The sequence below is a fragment of the Coturnix japonica genome, chromosome 12 (genome assembly GCF_001577835.2).
Source record: "Coturnix japonica isolate 7356 chromosome 12, Coturnix japonica 2.1, whole genome shotgun sequence".
Classification (NCBI taxonomy): Eukaryota; Metazoa; Chordata; class Aves; order Galliformes; family Phasianidae; genus Coturnix; species Coturnix japonica.
In genome coordinates, this window is record NC_029527.1 from 11,113,921 (window position 1) to 11,132,834 (window position 18,914).

Sequence of the window (18,914 nt, forward strand, 5' to 3'; positions counted from 1 at the left end):
TTCCAGGCCCTGCAGCATGAGCTGCGCCAGATAATTGCTTTTTTATTAAATACTTGTGCTGTACAATGCAGCAACTCAATGTCTTGCTATCTCCCTTTGCAACAGACCTACTTTGTCCATAATTATCCTAACCAAGAAGCTCAGGAGCCACTTGAGGGACATGGCTGGCATTTCCTGCTAGGCTTCCCCACTCAACCTCTCTGCTCCCATCCTCATGGGAGAATCCCCTGAAGAATCTGAACAACATCACATCAAGTCACAATAAGACTTCAGTGTGGGCTGGGGGCCCCAGATGCCACCAGGGTTCTTTCCATGCTGCGCCTGGACCTTCCCAGCCATCCTCCCCATTCCGTGCATTATCCTCATCTTCAAAAAGAAATGTTCCAAGGGCCCTGTGTTTTAGTGAGGGCACAGATAACGACTGCTGATATGCACTTTGGAACTTAGCATCTCCTCCAAGCTAAAAGAGAAAAAGGGAAGATAGAAACCAGGAGAAAGGAAAGAACACAATGTAATATGAGGGTAGAAAAAAGCCTTTAAAGTGGAGCCAACTTTATTCAAAGGCACTGAGGAAAGTAATTACATTAGTTTACAAATGCCTTTGTGTTCTGCAGCCTTCCTAGGTTCGGGCTCTGTTTCCAGTTTAACTATGTCAGCTTACAAACCCACCCCATCCCTGCCAAACACAGGCAGAAGCGTGGCTTCTGCTGGTGGCCCCACAGGAACCTCACCAAAGGCAAAGCACCCCTGGCCCCTTTGCGGGCAAGGTTCTACACCTCCTCCAGGAAGGAAAGGTTTGTGAGCTTATGGCATTTATGAAAGATTTCTTTGATCAAAGAAATAAAAGTGGGGGTGGAAAAGCAAGTGCTTTCAGGCAACGCGTGCTCAGGTTGCAAACACAACACCCTTCCGCCAGGTGCACCCCAATCACAACACCCCAAGCACCCATCAGGCAAGGCTGCTCAGTGTGACCGTATGCTGGAAGGGCCATAAAGGAGCATGAGGTGTCCTGGCATGCTGCAGCTGCAAGTGACGACTTGCAGAGCCACAACAGCTGGGCAGTAGTCCTGCTTTGCCTTCCCCAAACCAGCCCTGCCAGGGCAGGATGCACCTCATCCAACACAGTGCCCGGACATGACCCCAAAAAGGGACCATGGTTGGGTAAGCAGGAGCGTGGGAGATTTGGGAGCATGATGAATTTTGGCCCAAGCAGCTGCAACAAGCCCATGCTGGCCTTTTAGCGGCACGTGAGACATGGGGTGATCATAGAATCGTTTGAGTTACAAGGACCCTTAAAGGTCATCTAGTCCAACTCCCCTGCAATGAATGCAGACACCTATGGCTCAAACAGGTGCTCAGAGCCCATCCAGCCTGACCTTGGATGTCTCCAGGATCTTCTACACTGAGCACTTGGAATCTACAGCAAAACAATGCTATTACCTTTGTTAGCTCTACAATTCCTGCTGGATTCTGGTGGAAAAAAGAGGGTGGAAAACAAACACACCAGATATAAATAACTCTATCAAAGCATCTGCAATATTTTGCAAGTGCTTGCACACATACACTCACAAAAGAGCACTACAGATCACAGCCAGCGTGAAGCTAGAAAATGGGTTCAGTTGGGCCCACACCTGGCACGTCCTCCTCCTCCATGGACATCATGATACAAAGCGCTTCTTTATTCCTCAGAGCAAAACAGCCCTGGCAGCAAGGCCAGGCGTCCTGGAACAAAGCAGGAGCGAGCATTGCGGGGCTGCAGCCGGGCACGTCCCATGGCAGCAGGACACCCTGCAGGGTAACCACAGGCCCACCTCCCTGCTGTACCCACAAGCGGGCTGCCCTAAAACCAGGGAGCTGCTGCCAGATGGGAGACATTAGAGGCATCTTGGTGTGCTTGCTTGCTGTTATTCAGGACTATCTATCCTATCTCATAAATGAGGAACCCCCAGGGAGCATGGACAAAACTAGCGTCTCCAGGGCTGCAAATTGTGCTGGAGAAGTGCCACAAATGGGGAGAAATGTGGAGAGAGACACACAAAAGCCTCAGGTGGGAGATCACTCCCCAAACCTATGTGCTGACAGCAGAGAGCATCCCCAGCACTGGGTGTCCTGCATCCCTGCTCCCGCAAACCTACCCCAGAATCAAAAGGACAAAGGCAGGGAACAAAAAAGAAACAATTCCCATAACATCTATTTGTTCTGGCACACTGTGCAGCTCTCCATGCACTCCTCTCTCACGGCTAATGGCAACGCATCCACTTGAGTGTTGCTGTTCCCTGGTTTCTTGTTGAGAATGACATCAATTTCTGTCAAGCTTTTGGAGCAGCTCTTGCTCTATAAAAGATCCTGCAGAGACATTGCTTCCTGCTGGCACTAAAGAAGAACATCTGAGTCAAGGACACACATCCACAAGTTTTAGACTTGTGAAAGGACGTGCCATGAGGTTTCTCATTCGGAGCAAAAAAATTAGATTAAACAGAGACAGAAACAGCACTTTCCAAAGCATATGAAGGTGGTCTGGCTGTGGTGTACTGTCCAGCAGATCCTCACAGCCCCTAGAAGCACCAGCAGTTATAGCAATCATCTGCTGCATTGATTGCAGCTGATAATTCCTCTGGGTATGCCACTTAAAATGCTCTTGTATTTATAAGCTGTGGGATAGCGTGCTGCAGTAATGCTGCAGTGAGTACAGGCTGTAACCGTACACTGGAATAAAGCTCCAGGACAATACACTGGGACGGCTCTGTTTTACTTTCCATTCCCTGCTCTTCCCCTGCCTCTTACCTCTGTCATCCATCACACGTGTGCTTCAAATCCGAGAACTGTGCAACCCATGTCAGATCAGTGGGGTATTTTTTTGTTTCTGTGGCCGACGAAAGCAGCCAGTTCCTTCCCTGACAAGACAGCTCAAGAATTAAATTGTTTTAACAGCTCCCATCGGCTCCTAACCATCGAACCAGTGCCTTAGGACACAGAAAGAGAACAGAGGCCCAGATGCATCGTTTGTACACTGTTTTCCTCTTGCAGAGTGGGGACATTCTCACGTCTTTTCCACTGCTCCATTGCAGGGTGGGGAAGCAGCTCGGCTCCAGGCTATGAGCTACAACTGCTCTCAGCATCAGGATAAGATCAGGAGTTATTCATGGAGATCTTGTTATTCCTGGCCACAAATTCTCAATTTCCCCTTATTTTGGGGCTTAAGATATAGGGTTGTTTTGGTCTGTCTTGACTATCCCTCACTGTACACAAGGAGTGAAACAGTTTGCTGGATTTATAGGGCTCAAGAAAGGGTGAAAAGGTAAAATGCACTCGGTCATGATCCATGGGCCCAAGTGAGGCACATCCCCAGAGACAGCAGGCCCAGATAAATGACTTTCTGCCGTACTGAGGAGGTGAAAGCAGCTATTTGTAGGTAAGGTGTAAATGCATGCTTGCTGTAGGTTTGTCTTCACTATCCTTTGCTCACTTAATGAGCAGCAGCTGATGGAGCCTGGAGGTTCTGTAACTCAGGGTTGTGCTATAAACCTTGCAAAAGATCCAAACATGGGAATCAACATGTACATCAGCTCCTGAACAAACTCCCTGTGACACCGACAGCCTCACACCACACTGAGAAGCTCTTGAGGTCCTGGCCCTTGTGCCTGCCTTAGAAGAAAATGATCTTCTGAATTTTAGCATGGCTAATTTTAGCTCAGATGAGATTTTCCTAACTTTTAAGAGGCTCAATTCGAGCAAGCGTGCTGTCAGCAAGAGGGAATTAAATTCTTACAGCACATAGAAAGGTCTTGAATGCTGGCATGTTGGAGCCATACAGAAAGCCACACCGCAGCTGAAGTCGAGGCCCATCCTTTGTTTCATTTGAGAGCTGTGCCCACAGCCAGCTGCTCCTATTATTGAGACACAATAAAGACAAGAATCCTCAAAAGCCCCTTGTATCCAGAAACTCAAGCTGGCATGTTGTAACATCTTTGGGTTTCTCCAAACCACAGGCCCAAGGAATTCAATGCTGAGCATTCACATGTATTATTTACACAGCCCTTGCCTAAATATGTGAAAAACACATTACAGAAGCACTTATTCTCATGCATCTGCCCCCAGATGTGGTGTCAGCGTGAGGCAGCCCAGCGCTCGGGCTGCCAGCCCCAGCAGACAAGCTGGCTCCCCATCCCCGTGTCATGGGATTTGGGTTTGCTCAGGATGGGTTTCTATTGCTGTCTACTCATTTCAAGACTTTCACATTTATCTCTTTATCTGTCCAGGGAACTGCAGACCGGCAGAAAGGAATACTCTGAGCCCCGAGCTTCCGTTTCTCCTTCCATACAGCCCCACTGCTCCCACCCACAACAGCAGCTGCATCTTCCAGAAGAGAACTCCACCTCCTACCACGAGATCATTTTTCATCAGGGTCCTGATGCAGGTGAGATGAGAGCTCACTGCAACCTCACGGCCACCCTGGACAGCCAACTGCTATTGCAAGAAACCACATTTTCTGATCGCGTTGTGATTTATGGAGCTCACTCTTGGGTTTTCACCCTCCGCCTTCCCTGTTGGCAGGCTGCCGCTGAGCCTTACACCTCTGATAGTTTGAAACTCCTTCCAATTTCCTGCCTGAATGCACTCAGAGCCAGTTTCTATCTGTGTTTGTATGCCAAAGTTTTAGCTTGAGTAACTGCTCTTCCTCCTATAATGCATAGGGAGTGATCCAGCCCTTCGGCTGGGGACACCAAACAAACCAACTCTTCTGGACTCCTCCGCACATTAATATTTCCAGTCTCCTTCCTGTTCAAATTCTCTTTCTTGAGCATAGGCGTCATTAATTTTAGCCCATTTTCCTGATGAAATTTTACCATAACTTATGCAGTTGAATTTGAACATTTTTTTTATGTTACTAACTTCAACCCCCGTGGTATGAGCTTTCTTAGACTGTTGTCTATGGACTTTGTAGTCTTGTATGCTGATCAGACATAATACAAGGGAAAACTTGAGCTCCACTCTTCAACACAGTGTTTGGATCATGATCTGTAAACACTGGATCAGTGCTTCAGTAACCAATGCTATTTTCACACGGTTGGCACATAGCATGGACCAGCTGACCTCTCCCAAATCAGCGTCCAGGATTCCAATGAGACCTCCTATGTTTGGGCTGGTTTCCATTTAGATTATATTTAATAAATATTTTAAGGTACGGATGGAAGGGACTCTCCAAAATCAGGATGACCTGATGAAACTGCCAAAAACTCATGTTATGGTTACTGGCCAACTTCCCCCCCCCTGCAAATTGCTGTGCTGAGTGAGACACGAACACTGTCTCCCAAGAACAGCAATGTAGAAAGGCTGCTGTCCAAGTACAATAAGAGAGCTGCATTAGTCTTTCAGGGGACTACTTACCTCCTCGGCTCATATGCTGTGCAGAGATTTTAATAATGTAGAATATTGCAGAAAAAGTTGTTTCATCTGTTTCACGTCAGAGAAATACAACAGCGAGTCAATGGAAGGCAGAGAAAATTTCACTGTCTGCAAATCTGTATTTTCACCCCAGCCTGACAGCAATGTCCCAGCCGGCAGCTGCGTCCACCACCCAAAGCTCCCAGCAGCTGCAGGCTCAGACACCAGCCTTCAGGAGGCTGTGCAGAACATTCTCTCCACACCACAACCATCACCACCACCTACAGGCATAAACCAAAATCTCATCAGCGTCCAGGTCCAGCAGAACCCACACAGAGCTCATACAGTACAGTACAAAAACTCAAGTATATTCAGTGCCATACGCTTCCTCTGCCAGACCTCTTGCAGCCCCACTCAGATGGTGATCCTGCACTTTCTCTCACCTCAAACACTGCCCCTACCCTGAACACAAACAGAAATCAGAAACTCAGGGAGCTGTTCTCCATGCAAGGACAACTCCTGGCTTCACACAGCAATTCTGCAGCCACACCTTGGTTTTGTCTCTTTAGAGGCTCATCTGAGGTGTAAAACGTACCCAGGGGGCCAGAAAATGAGCTATTCTGGAAGGACTTCAGTGCCTATGGCTGCTCTTCATCTCCATGGTGCTTAGAGAGGTTAGACCTGCTGAAAACCCCAGCAATGCACCTAGAGAAGTGTAGTCAGTAAGTCATTTGTATTGAGGAGCACGGTGAACTCAGAAAGAAACAGATGCTGGAAGAACATAAAAACACACTATCCTGGGTAACACACGAGATTTCAGTGCCTGCTGGTAGAAGTACCAGCTTGGGGATGGTCCTCGAGGGGGACCTCTGAAATTTGTGCCTGTTGGTGTGGAGGACATCAGCACTGTCTGTACCAGACCATGCACCCAATACCTCCTGGGAGGCTCAAAGGGAGCATCTACCGCAGGGAAGTGGACAGAAGTCAAGGCTGCTCCTTGATTTGCATGCTTGGCTGGTACCAAGTGAAACGTACAGTGCTATGGAGCTGAGAGCAAGCACTGAGCCAGGCTTGCAAAGACCAGAGGGGTGAAAAAAAGGAAACCCAAACAACTGGATTTTCTCTAAACAGACAGATAATATTTACAGCCTATGGATGGTGCCAAAATATTTCAGGAAATGCCTAAGTCCTTCTGAATAAAAGCTCAGGAAAACACAGTATTTAAGGACAGTAACTGTAACAATAAGAATGAAAGCCTTCCACATTCTCCCAACCTCCTTACACGATTTAAAATGATTGCCATAGCAATTATCAAGGCTAAGCGCATTTTGCAATCTCCTCTGCAAATTAAGTTCGGAGTTGAACATGTAAAAGAACAGCATAAAAACTAAACGAATCCTGTGAAGTGCACAGAGCAGAAATCAATGTGCTTTCCACACAGCATGCTAAGGTCTAATCCATCCCATTAAATTCCTATAGCAGAGATGCTGGAAAGAACTGCTCCTGTGAAGCTCAAGCAAGTCACAAACATCGTGACCGGAGTGCCCAACCTCAAAGCCTTTGGCCCATTTATACAGCAAGCTGCTGGTGCTGGACCTCCATGGAATGGCATGGAGGCCCAGGGGAACAAGACACATGCACCAGCTGCCCTGGACACACAAGCATCCTATCAGTCTTTCCCCCACAAAACAGCAGGCATATTTTTCCTATTTCTTTTCATCACTGCAACAAACCCCATCCTAATGTTACTCTGTTTCTCCATCTCTCAGTTGCCAGTTATACCTACAGACACAACAAAACCAAAGTCCCATAAGGGTTACATCTCTACTTTGATTCATTGGTGTGTTCAGAGCAGACATGAACTGCACTCAGCAAGGGCTCATATCCATACAAGAAAAGAATAGCGATTATTTCTGAGAGTGAATTCATTCTACATATTTGGGAAGCCCAGCGTTAGGGTTACCTGCTCAGGTTTCAGGCCAGGAGGTACCCATGCATACTCCTCCAGTGCACAGCCAGAGTCATCGTCAGAGGTGGAATTCCTTTGGAAGTCGAACATCAGCTTGGTGACGGTCTTCTCCATCTCTAGGGGCATAACTGTTACAATGTGCTCTTCCTGGGAGCACTTACAATGGAGACAAATCTTCCTGCAAGAGGGGAAAAAGAACAGATCATAGAATCATAGAATGGTTGGGTTGAAAAGTCTTTAAAGCTCACCCACTTCCAACCCCGAGCCATGGTCTGGCTGCCCCCCACCAGCTCAGGCTGCCCAGGGTCCCATCTGTAGCCTTGGGCACCTCCAGGGATGGGCACCCACAGCTCTGGGCAGCTGTGCCTCTGCCTCACCACCCTCTGAGTAAAGAATTTCCTCCTAATAGCGAACCTAAATCTGTTCTCTTTCAGTTTAAAGACGAGACTCCCCAGTGAGCTGTAAATGGGAAAGAGGAGAGCTTCCTGCCAGCCACTGGCCCATCACCGCTCAACACAACCGTTATTTTAGTGCTCAGGCACTTTCTAACACAGTATTTGTCTCTCTCACATGAAGCAAATAAAAGTCCATATTTTCTATGACAACATTTGGCAATCCAGCTGGGTCAGGCTGTCAAATGTTTGGGGCTAAGTAATTGCTCTTCCCTATACTGCAATGCAAAGAGCATTTAAAGAGGCCACTCAGTGTGAGGGCCACGTGCCTGCCTGGCAGGAGCAACGTGCCAGCTGGTAATTGTAGGGCAGCGACCAAATTTAGGACAGCAATCAAATTTAGGACAGTCGAGCACTTGGCTAATGCACAAAATGGTGGATTGACCGGGAAGCTGTGAATGACAAGTCTTTTTAGCACGCTGATAGCATAAATTTGCTTATTAAAGTAGCATAAAAATTGATTATAGCCTGAACATATAAAGCTAAATTAAATTAAGGGAGGCAACGTAAGCCAGGGTTGCAAGCCAGCGGGATGCTAACAGCCTGGCTCAATGGCTTACACACTGCCCCGGACACATAATAAAAACCAAAAGCACAACCAAAGGTTGCCATTTAGCACACATTAGCTTAATTCAATGCAACTACCACTCCTTAACATTCCTTTTGAAGGTTTATTCCTACAGCTGGTGGTTGATGGGAGATTTTTTTGTGGGCTTAGAGCTGAGCGAAGGACAGATAGGGGTGAGAGGGAAGGACGAACTGGGCTGAAAACCTCAGAAAAGGGGTTATGGTGAGCACTGATAAATTAGTTTCTATTTCTGAAAATACAATGCTCCTCCACGATATGGGTCAATGGTATCTATTTTGAAGTAACCACAGAGGATTTTGAATTAATCTGTGCTAATCAAAGATGGGTGACTTCTATGGAATTAGGTATCCTTTCGCTTTTCTTCATGCAGTGGAAGGGGGAAATCAGGCCTACGTCTCAGAAATAATAATAAGGTAACAGACAATAAAGGAAGAGAGAAGTTCCTGTGAACATTGCAGCTTTCTCTGCTATAACCAAAACCAAAGAAAATAGGAGGGCAGCAATAGTTAAACATCAGGGCTTGAATTCTCAAACACCTTTCCTTCTTTTTCACCGCTGCATACAAGCCAGCGAAGCATACCAGTGCTCAGATCCAGCTTTGAGTCTAAATTTCCACTTGGCCATTACAGCACAAAAAATGCACTCTAGCAAAAGTCAAGAGGCTCCGTTCAGTCAAGCCAGGGAGATTTGCCAGATTTTCCCATTTCCTGCCTTTCATCAGACCTAACATACACACAGACCCAAACGCACACCGAGCGTCTGGTTCGCATCCAGCCAGAAAGTCTCGGCACCGCCTCTGGCTGTTACCTTAAAAAATAATCAAGGAGCAACTTCACGTGAATACTTTAATTTATCAGCTACTGTGGAAAGGCTCTGCCACAGCGAAGCTGCTGGTTTCTTAGCTCTTTCCATCTCATTTCACGATACGATTAGAAGCAGCTCAACGTGCAACAAGATGTTAAGAATAATTAATAGCTGCAGAGCCTCAGATTCAGTGTTTGTGACTTGGGCGGTTATCCTGGTGGAGCTTAGGACTCTTTTGCCAAATTTAATTTTCAGGACATCAATCACACGCTTCAAAGGGTGACAGCCCAGCAGTCTGCTCTTGGAAAACTAATGAGAGAAATGGTGGTATCAGGTGGCAGGATGCAGAGAACAGCCCCAGGAGGGAAGCTGAGCAAGGGCAGCCTCTATCCCAGAGCTCTGGGATGCACTATGTGCCAGGGGCCATGGGTACCACAGCAGCATGATGGAAAGGAGTTTCCACCGCCATCTGGGTTTTGGAATCAGCTTCACATCTTCCAGTGGTGGCTAGAAGAGGTTTTCATGAGGATTATTCACTAGCCATACCCTCCTGAGGGCAGAAGTCAGGTTGCTTAAAAACTACTTGGGAGGATCAGAAAAGCAAAGGCTGAGAAGGACACACGGCACCCATCTGCTCAGCAGTGACGTCCCCAGGCCAGGACAATAGGCTTTGTAACCACTCTCCACTGTCAAATAGTGAGCATCTCCAGGCATGGTTCTGCCACCTCCCCGGGTAAATTACACCGACTTCAAGAGCTTGCCCTTGAAAGGTTCACTTCTCTTTCTTTCCCCTTGTTAAAAACAGAAGATTAACAGTTTTAATTACAATTATTTTCTTTACGTTAGGATATGTTGTTTCATGGGAACAATACTAAGCGTCTTAGGAGTATCTTTCTACTTCTATGATATGGTTTCCATGACTTCTTCACATAGGTCTCACTTACTCAACTTTATCATCTTTCAGCTCTCTATAATTAAAAATAATTCCCGGTAGTAAAAGCTTAATATAAAATTGTACATTTCAAAACGTGAGATGAAATTGGAAAAGCAATATCCCCAACCACACTCAGAGTGGTGTTAAGCAGGATAACAACACTGCAACAAAGTGCTGATGCTGGATCGCATGGATGGTGGCATAAATGACAAGATCCTGGTGGTGTTGATACTTTGGTGCAGAGCCAAAGGCTTTGGGAGATATTTGAGGCTGCCAGCACGCCTCACAGCTCCCTCCAGCTCATTAGGCATTACTGAGGTTAAGGGATGAGCACACTGGGGTGTCCCAGAGAAAGCAAAAGAGATCTGCAAGCTTATCATGTAACAGTGCTGCCCTGGTGAGTATCACTGATGCCCAACAACAGAGAAGCCACTGATGCTGTTCATGAAACGTCTCAGAAACTAGCTTGACTCAGAGCTGAGTGAGGACTGCTGAACAGAAGCCTAGTGACGCTATGCTTGTTAATAAAGCACAGAAAGTTGATGGCATCCTCAGTCTTGGGCCCAGAGAGCAAACAGAAGAGCTGCCAAGCAGCAGGAGCCTGTGGGCAAAGAACAAAGGAGAGAGGGAATGTGCTGCTGTGGGAAGCATGGCTACAGAGCATCCCCAGGAGCTGTGCATGGGGCAGCCCCACAGCCAGACTGAGAGGGAGGGAAGAACACTGGGAGAAAATAACATTTCCTGGTTTCAGATTTAGCTGGAAAGAAGCCCGCCTTGAATTGACTGCACATGGTACAAAGCAGCAGCGGCTCAAAAACAGATTGAAAAATTTGTTCGACTTAAGGTCAGTAATTCGTCTGATGAAGTTACAAGATGGAGGGATGTGATTTTGCAAAGGCTGCTTGACATGGTGCTGCTGGCATACACGGGACCCACCGTCCCAAGCAGCCCTCAGCTGAGCACTCCTCCTTCTACAGCATAAAAACGAGACAAAACAAAACCCAACAAGGGAATGTGAAGGAAGCAGGGCCAAACAGATCAGAGGAAAATCCGGCTCCCAAGCCCCTCTTGCTCAGGATGCAGAAGCATGTTTCCAGGCAAGGTCCATCTCTATCAGGTTCAACAGGAGCCCAGTTGCAGGGTCTGTAGGACTAGGAAGTCTCTTGTTACATACAGCAGTTAACAGGGCACAACCTCTGCCATTGCCAGAGCCCATAACCTCAACAGCACCAACAGTAAGTCAAACTGCTGAAAAAACCCTGGGAAAGGCAGGACTAAGTGCAGAGAGAGCCTGAAGCCAAGGCAGCGGGAGGAAGAAAACAGCTCTTTGCAAATGGTTTGGGACAGCAGGAGTGGTGCCTGCCAAGCTGGCCTCATGCTGCGTCCCTCCAGCCAACAGCTCTCAGGCTACACGAGCAGGGATTTGCTCTCCTGGGCTTGTTAATGCAATGCTCCTGCCCACATAAACCCCGTCTGCCTCGCTGAGGATCTTATTTCCAGCTCAACTGGATGGGTATATGGGCATCACGCAGCAAACGCCACCATGTTAAAACCCTCTTGCATATAGAAGGAACTGGGCAAATAGCGATTATCACTGGCACTGCTTATTTCTGCTCGCTTTTTTTTTTCCAGGATGAAAATAAATGGGTTGCATGAGGGAGCAACCCTGACACTGACACAGTGTGTGAATAGAGCCTCATCTGCAGCACAGGGCTACCAGACGACTGTGTTACGCTCTATTATAAAGGATTTGCATGCATTTGTGCTCACATTAGCATGCAAGATTGGGAATCCCTCAAAAAAAAAGAACAATTCTCTACTCAGCTTGGATGCTATGCGTAAAATACAATGGGTAATTCCCTTGCATTGAGGTGTAAGAGGTATATGGTGGTCCGATTTCTTCCTAGGATTGAGCCATCATTCTGATTGCAATCAGACTTTTCAGTCACCGAACTACAAGACTTCATGGAAAAAGGGAGAGGCTGAGGATTTGGAGTGGTTCATGTGACCCCTGAGCCTCTTAACAAGGGCTTCTCAATGACCCTGCCTGTTATCTCCTCCCTTCATTTGGGAGCTAATCAGGCATCCTGCCACCCTGAGCTCCAGCTACGCGGTTCCATTTCTCCAGATCCCATAGGCAAGGCAGAAATCTGCCCCAACTGGAAAACAAACACAACCCTACATTTCCACAGAGTGCCCTGCAAATCTCATCCAGAACAGGCATTGCTCTGCCATTTTACAGATGGGAAAGCTGAGACATGGCAGCAGGAGGTGTTGTGGGGCTCATAGGGTACACACAGCCCAGGTTTCCCCACTGACACCTGAAAAATCAGCTTCTTCACAGGAACCACAGCTACCTCCAGTAGCAGCAATCCAAAGGACAAGGTGCTCTTGGTGTCCTCCTAGGAAAGCTCACTCAACCCAAGATGCTGTAAGAACAGTTGGCTTAAAAGATCAATATAAGGCAGCACAACAGAGTACAGCAATGCCATGAAATGAAGGAAGGAATAATCCAGCAGCCAAACTGTTCCCATAGATGCAGCTCCGGTGCTGACAGTGGAGAGGGCATAGCTGCACATCTCCTGAAAGGTTTGCAATAAGACTATTACAATTCCTCCTGATCACTCTGGTGCCAACAGCAGCAATTGCTAATGAAGAAAAACAAAAAAAATCAAGAGCTACCCCTAGCACTGCAGAAACAGTCTCAGAGGATTTCTTGAGCTGCCTTCTTGGTGAGTCAGTCCATCCGTTTGAGGATGGGTCCATACCACGTTTTCCCCGGTCCCTGCTTCCCTGGGGCACAGCCCAAAGGAGCCCCCAGGCTGCCTCTGGTTCTGCTGGCTGTGGGTTTGGCATCATATGGCAGACAGGAACCAGCAGCACAGAGCTGTCCCCATGGATTCCAGACCCAGGGCTCAGCTGTGGCTGCTGGGGACTGAGCCCTGGCTTTGGGCTCAGCATCACTCCCATGTGTGTGCTGCATGGTGCTGCCCTACGCCACGGCTGATCTTGTCAGATTTTTAATTAGACCATTCAGCAGCTTTCCAGACCAACAAGATACAGAGCTGTATTTCAATGGGTTTCTTCCTACTGCTTAACCGAAGGAAGAAAATTGCCTCCAAGCCACAGGTTCAACACAATGTCCTCAGCCTTCCAAGCCTGTGTGACTCAGGTCCCTCTGTGAGCAGCATCCATCCCCCTGCCCCTCTCTCTTCATCCACCACTCTGCAGCTCCAGCAGTTTCTCCCTTTTGCAATGGCCCTGCCAGAGCAGGAGCTGGGCTTTGCCCTGGGGCTGGATGTACTATTTAAAGGGACAGCACCGGCTTACATTTGTGGCATGACAAACAGAAACCCTGAGAAGCAGTAAACACATTTCTATCTGAACACATCCTAGGCCGTATGCCCGAAAGGGAAAAAACAAACAAACAGCTGATAGGCCAAATACTCAGACACAGGATGAGCTGCTCTGGAAATGGTCATGATTTCAAAAGTTGAGGCTTATGCAGCATCCCCTGAGACATCATAGTGGCCCATTTGTGCAAGCAATCACTGCCAGACCGCTTGGTGTGCAGCTAACCCCGGCCAGCAGTGAGGGCACGGCACTGGGTGCTCGCTTCGGCTGAAGCCGGCTGGTCTGAAACAAGCAGCAGGAGGAGATTAACATGCAAAGTAAAACGTAATCTGGTTAGCTGCAGATCGTTTTACTTTACAAATCTGTAACCCAGGCTTCGCACCAGTACCCTGATAAATACAAAGCGTTGATGCCAGACATGAGAGTGCTCCCGCAGCAGGTGAAATAATAGCGGAATAAAAATAAGTCAGATGGGTTACATGATAACAGAGCTAAAACTGAAAGCACGACACTGCATCTGGTGCCAATAATTATTTTGGCATTATTCTGCCCAGTGCTAATCCTCAACAGCTCAAAAAGATTCAATCACTGTTTAACCAAGGCATCACGACTGCAAAACTGGATTAAAATCTTTCCGTGGTCACAGGTCACGTCCGTGTCACATCTGCTTAAAATGTTCCTCCAAGGAACAGAAAAAATAGAGGAAATTTGACTTTACAAGACTGCACTGCAAAACACAGCCTCCAGGTTTCAGTTCTAGGTTGGTTTATACTTAGGCATTGTGGCATTAAAAAGAAGGATGTAGAAAGATTATTACTCTAAAACTCCCTATCCTCGGGAATCCAAAAGCAGCACAATAAACATCTGAGCTGTAATGTCATCATCCAAGTACAGCCTGCACAGTCTGCTCAGCAATGCCCAGAGAAGCCAGGCTTCCTAGTGATGCACTGACCAAAGCAATGAAATCGGCATTGAGAAAGGAGGCTTTTGTAATACTGATTCTCGTTTAAAGCCAGCTGAGCCTCTCTGATCATTTTTAAAATGAAAAATCTGTTCAAGTGGCATCCCCACGTCTGCCTTCCTGCAGCTGCAGAGCTGCAATTTAACCATTAACCTTTTCCAACCATAAACAACAAGAACAGCGAAGGTTGGGAAGAAACCCACAACCCCTCCAAAGGTCACAGCTTACAGAGCGTGGAGCAAAGTTAGCGCGTAGTGATGCGCACGCATGGAACGCTCCTCATCCCTCCACTCCTCCTCCCTTCTCCTATTCCCCCCTAAAGATGTATGACAGCTCCCAAGTTGTTCCAAAGGTGGCCTCTTACCTGCCCGTGTAGATGACACTGCTGCTACTCGTGCCAGCTCACTCGGGGCTGCCCAGCTGCTCGCAGCACCGCAGCACAGTGAAGCATCCTGGATGCGGGCAGAACGGCACGACAGCCCGCGTGCACCCGCTGCAGGGCGGTGGGGCGAGACGCAGGGCTGCGGCTGGAGCTGCTCAGAGCGGACTCCTGTAGGATGTTACGTGGCAGCAGCGGAGAAAAATCACCCTGGAGAAACAGCCTGCTCTTCCCCCACACGCTAAGCTTTCGCTTCAGTTGCTTTGCTTGAATTCCAGCTCCCAGTCTGGACGGATCCCGCCTTCCACTAAAACCTTCAGTAACAGCAATAGGACGTCCGATTTGCTCTCCAAGCACTAACAAGCAGAGATGCAGCCCGCAGAGAATAACTGCGGGTGCGGGAGCGGCGCGGGGCTCTGCTGTTGCATTGCTCTCCTCTCCTGCATGCTAATGAGCAATGATGTCAGCAAGCCAAAGTCACCGCATCCGGACCGCGCGCCGCTGCCCGGCCACCCTCGCATTTATTTACATGGAAATCAGCCTGCTCTTATAAATCAATAAGCCCCGCAGGCTGCTTCGGGGAAGGGAGAGTAAATCCTTCCCTCTGGCTCGCATGTGCGCCTGGCAAACTGTTGGCTCCTCACCAGCTGCCCCAATTGAATGGTGTGAAGCCGCTAATTATCCTTCTCCGACTATCAGCTCATTTGACACTGACCGAATCGCAACTCGCTGTCAAACTTAAAGTACTGCTTCGTAGGTAAGCGGGCTATTAAAGCAGCGATCTGCTGGCTCCGAGCAGTGGATCGTTTTTCTCCTGGCTTTTAATGCCCTCTTAATTATTTTCTGCAGTCATTTGCTACGATTCCCCACTGGTTTTTCGACACAGCCTGTTTGCGCACCAGCAGGGCTAAATATTCTGGGAAATGCAAGTTATTAGCGCAGCCTTATGGGCACCGCATATTTTAATACATTTTCTTTCACATAGTCCTGAAAGATGCCCCATTCGCACCTTCTGTGTCTCCCAGGAGCAGCTGCCCCAGCAGGGAGGCTGAATCTCCCCTCCTTTAATTCCCAGTATTCACAGCCATTACTGGAATAGTTGAACACTTGCAAGTCTTTTAATTTATTTATAAGCACAGCTGCAAGTGCAGGAGTTGAGCCCTCAGCCTGTTGCTGTGCCCAACTGGGTCCCTGGTGCCAACAGCATCACCTCTGCCGCACGGTGATGGAGAGGATGCTCTGGAGCAATGCTCATAGGAAATAAGCTCCTGCAGCCCCTCAGCCTCCTGCACTTGCACATCCTGTCCCTCCCAGCTTGTGCTGGCATTGTAGGCAGGCTGTCAGCTCGCCTCTGTCTGCTTCATGTGCCAAGGCCCCACGATAATGTATTTTCCTCTTAGCTTCAGAACATGTTAATTAAAATACAAAGGAAGTGAGACAAAACTAAGGAGAGTAAAAAGCAAATAAAGAAGCCTGCTTGTAAAATGATAGTGTAGAACAGAAAGCCTGTATGCAGAGCAGAAATTACCCATGTGTACTGTAATGATCTTCCTGGAAATATGTTGTTAAAAGCAAAGTAACGACGGGCTGCAGCTGGCACAAGAACATGTACCATGCCATATGACGGGTCCTGTAGGTGCTCCTTTTCGCTGAGCATCAGTAAAATGCCTGACTTTATCTGCATTCACTCCCAAGGAGCAAAGGCCCTTGGCTATAAAGCCTTGGGAACAGAGCATCTATCAGTGCTCTGACTGCTTCTCAAGCAGCAGAACCAACCCCACCCCCATCCCCATCCCCATGATGCAGTCAGCAGCAGATACGACCTCCCGAGATTTACCCCAATGTGGGACAGATGGAGGTGTGAACCTCATGTCCCCAGCTCGGCGTCCTACAGCAAAACTGCATTCTGTTGTATGTTCTGCTTGGCTGTCCTGGCCAACAGGATCATCCCAAAGAAAGGAATCACACCAGAAACTGCAAATATACTCCAAGGCTGATGCACATAAAATGTGGGTGACAATCATGAGCTGATGTAAAGGATCAGCAAAACCACAGCTTATAGCTTCTCAGCTTTATGGCTAACTATAAGTAAGAGAGCTTTGCATCTCCAAACAGCAAGTATTATCATTATTCCTGGCATTCTTCCTACTCCAACACTCACAGGCCTGAACATCCACAAAATCCAATGAGTGGGCTATTCTGAGACTAGAAATCAGATTAGGAGATGCCACTTTTGGACATGTAACTGTCTTAGGCAAGTGGAAATGAGCCTTCCTGCTTTGAGCACTAACAGACTGCCGGCAATCTCTATGTATTACTGTTCCCTAATGCAACACTTGAGAAAAGGCCACGTGTTGGGATAACTCCAGAAGGCACACAGCATTCCTTGCTGGATGCGGGTGAAATGGGTGTTTTGTTAAGCAGCACTGTGAGGACTGAGCAACTGGAGCACAGTTCTGAAGGTCACACAGAGGACTTGTACCTCTACAAGGAGGGATGCTAACAGCTGTCTGCAGGGAAGCCAACAACCCGAGATAAAACCTTAGCTGCTGAAATACAGAATGAAAAGCAGCTTCACCAAGAGCAGGGAGCCCATGCTCAGATTCAGAAGCACGTGATGGATAACTTGTGATTTTAGCCATATCTTTTTGTCCTTTGCTGCTAATTGTAAAAGCAAAGACCTGAACGTCACACTTCCTTCATTTGCACAAGCTCATCCCTGCAGCTAATCGAACAAATCACTCCATGAGCCCCCTAAAGTGCTATGTTCTCCCTTCACTTGGCATACTGCTCAGCCAACAACCCACTGCGCTCCACATGACATTATGGTCACAGCAGGAGACAGGGCACGGCCACCTGCAGCCACACAGATACTGTTGAACCTGATGGGTGTCAGGTCAAGTTGCCTTTCTGAATTATTTATTGAACATCCTCTGCTGCAGCTTGACAGGGATGTGCTGCCTCAGGATATCTGCTGTCCCAAAAAGCTGCCCATGGGGTGTAGGTTGACTTCTGAGTGGCTTAGGGACAGTGTTGTGATGGGTGGGCAATGAGTAATTTAGCTTTTAAAACACCATCAAGCCCAACAGCAGACACACAGTCCATCAGAACAGCCTTCTGTAGTCCTTAGACAGCAAACAGAACTGCTCCACATAGCATCATTCAGAGCAAGGCACACTGCTCAGGACACACGGTGCTGGCAGACTGTCCCTATGCTGGAGTTGCAGACTGGATTTCAATCCATCACTGTATCACTCCCCCCCCAACCCCCCCCCTTTTTTTAAATCACCTTAATGCAAGAAGCTTTGCGGAGCTTAACAACAATACGGCTTTTCATAACCTCCGGCTTTAACTCTGCGCTGCAATGCTTTTTATTTTAGTATGTTACAATCAAATTTGTAACAGAATGTGAACAACAATCTGCATGCTTATGCTTTATTTTTTCCCCCCTTTGCTAGCCTGGCAGTATCCTTATCTAAAGGCTTTTTAGCAGTGTCCTTTAATAATGTCTACCAAAGCCTTATTAGAGCTCTGTATCAAAACTTAAGCTAAACAAACTCAAAGCACTATCTTTTTAATTAAATATTTTTCTTGGGGCCTTTCCACAAACAATAAAGTGCTCCATGAAAACAGGCTACAAAGGAAATCCATAAATCTTCAGCTTATCTCATGGTAAATTTTCCAAAGATCTAAATCTTAGATCGGCAACGCAAATTAATTGTCCATTTACACCAAGCTGAAGATGCACTTACAGGACAGCCCTGTTCCACCACGCACCTCACCACCTGATACAGCCAGGGTTGCTGTCATTTTACATGAATTTTGTTTCATTTTTTTGCTTCAAACCTGTCTGATCGGGTGTTTCGGGTCAGTAGTTACGCCCTGAGGGTTTCATGTGTCTGCTCACAGAGCTTCTCTCTGTGCCATGCACAGGAAGGCTCTGCCTCCACCTGCTGCCCCCAAAAGCTGTGCAAACCCCTGGTGTTTTGTTTCTCCCTTTTCAGCTGTCCCTGTGCTCAGCCGCCAGATGTGAGTTGTTCCAGGGTCCTGCAAAAGCAGCACATCACCAAATGCCATTCCAAAAGCA

At 47.6% G+C, this 18,914-nt stretch overlaps 1 protein-coding gene across 3 annotated transcripts in view; it reads right to left on the bottom strand.

Annotated features, from left to right (window-relative positions):
• The window catches only part of PRICKLE2 (prickle planar cell polarity protein 2), an 88,055-nt gene that overhangs the window by 19,666 nt on the left and 49,475 nt on the right, over positions 1 to 18,914 (bottom strand). For 2 of the 3 annotated variants that reach the window (XM_015875404.2, XM_015875406.2), the window contains one exon: positions 7,349 to 7,532. In XM_015875404.2, the coding sequence (XP_015730890.1) occupies positions 7,349 to 7,532 (184 nt within the window). Of the gene's footprint in view, positions 1 to 7,348; positions 7,533 to 14,812; positions 15,297 to 18,914 lie in introns of those variants that run through there. The other variant, XM_015875405.2, reaches the window with a different exon arrangement.